Raw genomic sequence first — 4,713 nt, forward strand, 5'->3', positions numbered from 1 at the left:
TTTCACAATAAATGCATATTTTTAGAGCATATTTTAAGAAAAATAAATTTTAAGGACCTTAAACTAATTTCTCCGATAAAACTATCTTCATCTGGAAAAGAATACTGTTGAGAACTTGGCAGCACTAAACACAATTCTTTGGGTTTCTCAGTGAGACTATAGTAAAACTATAGGGTTTGAACTCGCTTAGTAAACAAGTAAGTTTGATGAAGGAAGCAATTTCGAAAATAAATGCAGTAGAGTCTTCAATGGGTCTATTGTCTATTTGGCAGTCTATTTGTAAAAAAATAGAAAATGTTCTTAAAAAAAACAAAGGATACATAAAAATGAAGAATTTCTCCACCATGATATCCCTAAATGAAAATGAAGAATGCCTGGATAGTCCATATTCTATAAGTCTGTGGACTTGGAGAGGTCATTTTCCATGTATAAAAGTTTATTAAAACCAAATCCCAACGGTTTAGTTTTGAAAATTTAAGAAAGCATTTCATGATTCATGCTAACAAAACCTTTTTACGAAACTAATGTACTAAGATATTATATAAATGATATATTTTTATTAAACCTAGCTGAATTTAATGTTAATTTTGTTTACTATTTGCTGTGAAAACTTTCCATTAATAAAAGACTGAATTATTATTTTTTATTTTATTTAAATTTTTTTTTTTTTACTTTTGTATTGTACTGAGTATTTTTGCAGCATATTTTGGATTTATTAAGGCATATTTTAGATTTTTGAAGGCATATTTAGTAATTTTAAGTGCATATTTCGTGTTTTTAGGGCATAAAACTCCGGGCCCTAATTATAACTAATCGCAATAACTTAATTTGATATTTTAGTTTAAGAAGATATACGCTTTTCTTTGTAACAAACCTGTGTGGAGGAAATTTATTTCATCCTAAAAATACCTATGTATTTTTTAATTTGTACATTTTTTTTCTTTTTAAAGCTAACTTTTGCTTTCAGAGATCACATTTCTTAAAATGCGTATTAAGCATATTTATAATTATTATACTATGTTTACTCGGTACTTTTTTAATAGAAAAAAATATTTATGGTTTGATGTTTCCGCAAAAAAAATATAATGCTCAGTTTTTTTTTTAAGTGAAGCGCACCAGGCGAGTTCTACCCAAAACACGAATGTGGAAGAAAAATTTCTGAATTATTTTCGTACTTTTAGTATAGCATAAATAAATTAAGGTACCTTATACGTAAGAATTTTGTAAAAATAAAGGTAATTTTCTCCAAACCGGTCCCTGCGATTTTGATAAAAACATTCAACTGCAATCGCAATGTAAAATATAGTATGGTCAACGTTGATTCAATTTTGAAAAAAACGAAAAATTATTCCGAAAAACAGTTTAATCAAAGTGGTTTCTGTTTATTTTAACTAGGTTCAAGATTCACACAGTGTAGAACGGTTATTAACTCCTAAATTTGTTTAAAATGACAACCTCATTAACTTCAACAGATTTTTTTTAAACAAAAGCTTTGATTGTACCTACTAATTAAAAATTAAATATAGAAAAATTATTTTTTTGGATTAAGAAAAATATAAACATATATTTTTTAAATATCAATTTTTCGAAAACGGGACATATATTTCAAGGCTTAGTATTAGGTCGTGTGTGAATTTGGTTACATTTTTAGCCGAGGATAAGTTTTTGACATTTGTATCTATGTCTGTTGAATAAAGAATTTATCTTAGCTTTATTTAGTTGTGAGAATTGGGATACATTTTTGAAGTGGCTAAATACTTTCTTAGTTGCAAAACAAAAGAATTAATGGTGTATGGAACATTTATAAATATTAACAATTTACAAACAAGCGTTGACCTGTGAATTTTATTTTTTGCGTTTACATTCACTTAAAATTTTTTTTTTCATCATCAATAAAAACTGTGTTTTATTTTTCTCGTGATCCAGATCAGATCATTGTATGTATTTATTTGCGAAATAATAACAAAACAAAATCCTTCTTTTACTGTAATCTATCGTGCGGCTTAAATGGACTCGTGGAAAGTCAGCATTACTTTCCCAATTTTCTTTCTTTATTTTCAGTTTTTGATTATTTATTAAAAAAAATACATCAATCCTTCTGCAAACAATTTTTACTCTGAAGATAAAAGTTTAACCGGCTCCCAGAGCAAGGTAAATGTTTGACAGCTGAAAACTTTTTTCTTTAAAAAATATATTGTCAAAATTTTAGCTTAATTTAAGCTCCGAAACAAAATCCTCTCGAAAATGCATTTGATATAAGATTTTGGATAGAATTTTTTATGTTAGCTAAAATTTAGCATATATTTTGAGCACTTGACCATTTTTTTTAAATTATTTTGGAAGTAAGTTTTTTTAATCCTGACTCTGGTTTATTATTTTTAAAACTTATCCCGGTATTGCAGTTTTTAAAAAAGTATAAAAGTTTCCATTGAAGTTAGATAAAAAATTATTACGGTTTGAATTAAAAAAAACAGGGTTTTTCAGAGCAAAAAACCCTTGTATTCATCATAACTTTTTTCTTATAATTTAAGTCAAATAAAGTGCTTTAGCAAAAATGTAGATCTTTTAATTATCTACATTTTATACCCTTACAGTTTTCTTGTACAATGCACGGTTTCTGCACTATAGGACTATAGCTCATAATACTCGAGTTATACTCACAGGGTATGAAAATTGTATTTTTGCTCCCAACACTACAAAAGCATTTATTAGGAGGGGAAATGGTGATTATCTATTGTTTTGGTTTACCATGAACCCAAAAAGTGCAAATTAAACCCAAGCACAAAAAATATTGTTATTTTTGTCGACCTGTGTTATCGGTTATCTCCAAAGATGAGTTTCACACTCACATGAAGCGACATTTTTAGCATTTATTTTTGTATGCACATGCACATGTACGCTTCCTCTTCTTATTTCATTATTATACCTCACTTATCTCAATATGACCTTGATTCCGATTATGACTGGTGAATAATATAAATTTAGAAAATAGAGATTTTGATTTGTAGTCATTAGAAATTTCATTATATTTGCATTTTTAATTTCAAATTGTTCGGTTGTCTATTAAGAGTATTTAAGAAAAATTAAAATGAAACAAAATTTTCGAACTGAACCGAGTGAAGGTTTTGGCGTAACTCCAAAAGGATTTGTTAAAGTTTTTCTAAAAAGCAATGAACATTTGCCACAGGATATCGATGTAGAAAATAGATTTGGAATTTTTCCTGCAGAAGGAGAAGAATATTTTGATCAAATTCGAAATTTCCAAGTTCGAAAAGATGACGTTTGGGTGATAACAATGCCAAAAAGTGGTACAACATGGATGTTGGAAATGGTCTGGTTGTTGGCTAATGATTTTAATTATGAAGAAGCTGGGAAAACTGATCAAAGGGAACGATGTCGCTATGTAGAGTGAGATAATATTTGTAAAATTTCGAAGATGTGATTTTGATTTATTTTTTATTAAGATATGTTGCAATATATCCTTCATCTAAATCAATTGAACTGGGTAATAACATGAAATCACCACGTGTTTTAAAATCACATTTACCAATGCATATGTTACCCAAAGGTCTTTGGACTGTTAAACCGAGGGTATGTTATAAAAAGATTAAATATTTCTACAAAATCAGAAAATAATTTGAAAAAAAAATTAAGATTGTTTATGTAGCTCGAGATCCTAGAGACACAATTGTTTCATACTATCACTTCATGACCGGGCTCGGAATGAAACCTCCTAGCGTTGAGATCTTTGCAAATGATATTATTAATAATAGAACAATCTATAGCCCATTTTGGTCTCATGTTTTAGAATTTTGGAATATTCGTAATCAACCTAATGTTTATTTTACAAGTTTCGAACGAATGAAAAAAGACATGAAAAATGAGATAGTGAAAGTAGGCAAGCTTCTGGGAAAGACTGTGAGCGAGGAACAAATGGATAAGCTTGTTGAGCATTTGAAATTCGATAAAATGAAACGTGAGTATTAATTTTTTGTATTTTTTTATTATAGCCAACTCAACTTATTTTCCAAATTAATCTAGATAATAATTCTTGCAATAATGTCAAAGAGGTTGCAATTCTTCAAAGACTTAATGGGATCGAAGAAAAACCTTTAGGGTAATCTTAAACTTTCAGAATATAATTCCATAATTATAACCTCTGATTAAATTTTCAGAGTATTTATTCGAAGAGGTCAAGTTGGTTCTTATAAAGAAGACTTAAGTAATGATTTGATAAAAATGCTCGATGATTGGACTCAAAAATCACTGAAACCATTCGGAGTTACGGCTGAAGAAATTTTGTTTTCATAACATTTTTTTTTTTTTTTTATTTTACATCTTTATACTTTTGTATGTATTTATTTATGTTGTAATAAATATCAATATTTTAGTGTTATATTGTTTAAAGGTTAATAATGAAATGAAAAAAAAAAATGATCGAAATCAGAAATTCTTTTTCCAGAAATCAATCTTTATTTATTTATTTATTTATTTCTTCGTTATTTATTTATTTATTTATTAGTTTATTTTTATATTTATTTATTTATTTTTTTTATTTATCTTACCAAAGTAGATTCGACACTTAAAATACTCTTTCGTAATTCAAATTCGATCTTTTAACAGATAAAGTATCTATGTTAATAGTTTCTTTTGCAAAAAGAATTTCTGATTTTGTCAGAAACTCTGGTAGTTACGTATCATTCGAAAGTCCAT

General features: G+C 27.5%; 1 protein-coding gene across 1 annotated transcript; it reads left to right on the top strand.

Annotated features, from left to right (window-relative positions):
* Positions 1-3,020: 3,020 nt before the first annotated feature.
* On the top strand, positions 3,021-4,396 carry LOC129916100 (sulfotransferase 1C1-like). Its single transcript, XM_055995882.1, has 5 exons — positions 3,021-3,408; positions 3,465-3,591; positions 3,655-3,976; positions 4,042-4,117; positions 4,176-4,396. Exons 1-5 carry the CDS (start codon positions 3,089-3,091, stop codon positions 4,309-4,311), a joined length of 981 nt encoding a protein of 326 aa, XP_055851857.1. The 5' UTR covers positions 3,021-3,088; the 3' UTR covers positions 4,312-4,396.
* The last annotated feature ends 317 nt before the right edge of the window (positions 4,397-4,713 follow it).

The sequence above is a fragment of the Episyrphus balteatus genome, chromosome 3, assembly GCF_945859705.1.
Source record: "Episyrphus balteatus chromosome 3, idEpiBalt1.1, whole genome shotgun sequence".
NCBI lineage: Eukaryota > Metazoa > Arthropoda > Insecta > Diptera > Syrphidae > Episyrphus > Episyrphus balteatus.

Excerpts from the sequence above, each read along its gene's own strand:
- LOC129916100 (XM_055995882.1), top strand. The coding sequence starts at position 3,089 with ATGAAACAAAATTTTCGAACTGAACCGAGTGAAGGTTTTGGCGTAACT. Across the intron at positions 3,977-4,041 it reads GAAATTCGATAAAATGAAAC|ATAATAATTCTTGCAATAAT; the intron begins GTGAGTATTAAT and ends AAATTAATCTAG. Across the intron at positions 4,118-4,175 it reads ATCGAAGAAAAACCTTTAGG|AGTATTTATTCGAAGAGGTC; the intron begins GTAATCTTAAAC and ends TTAAATTTTCAG.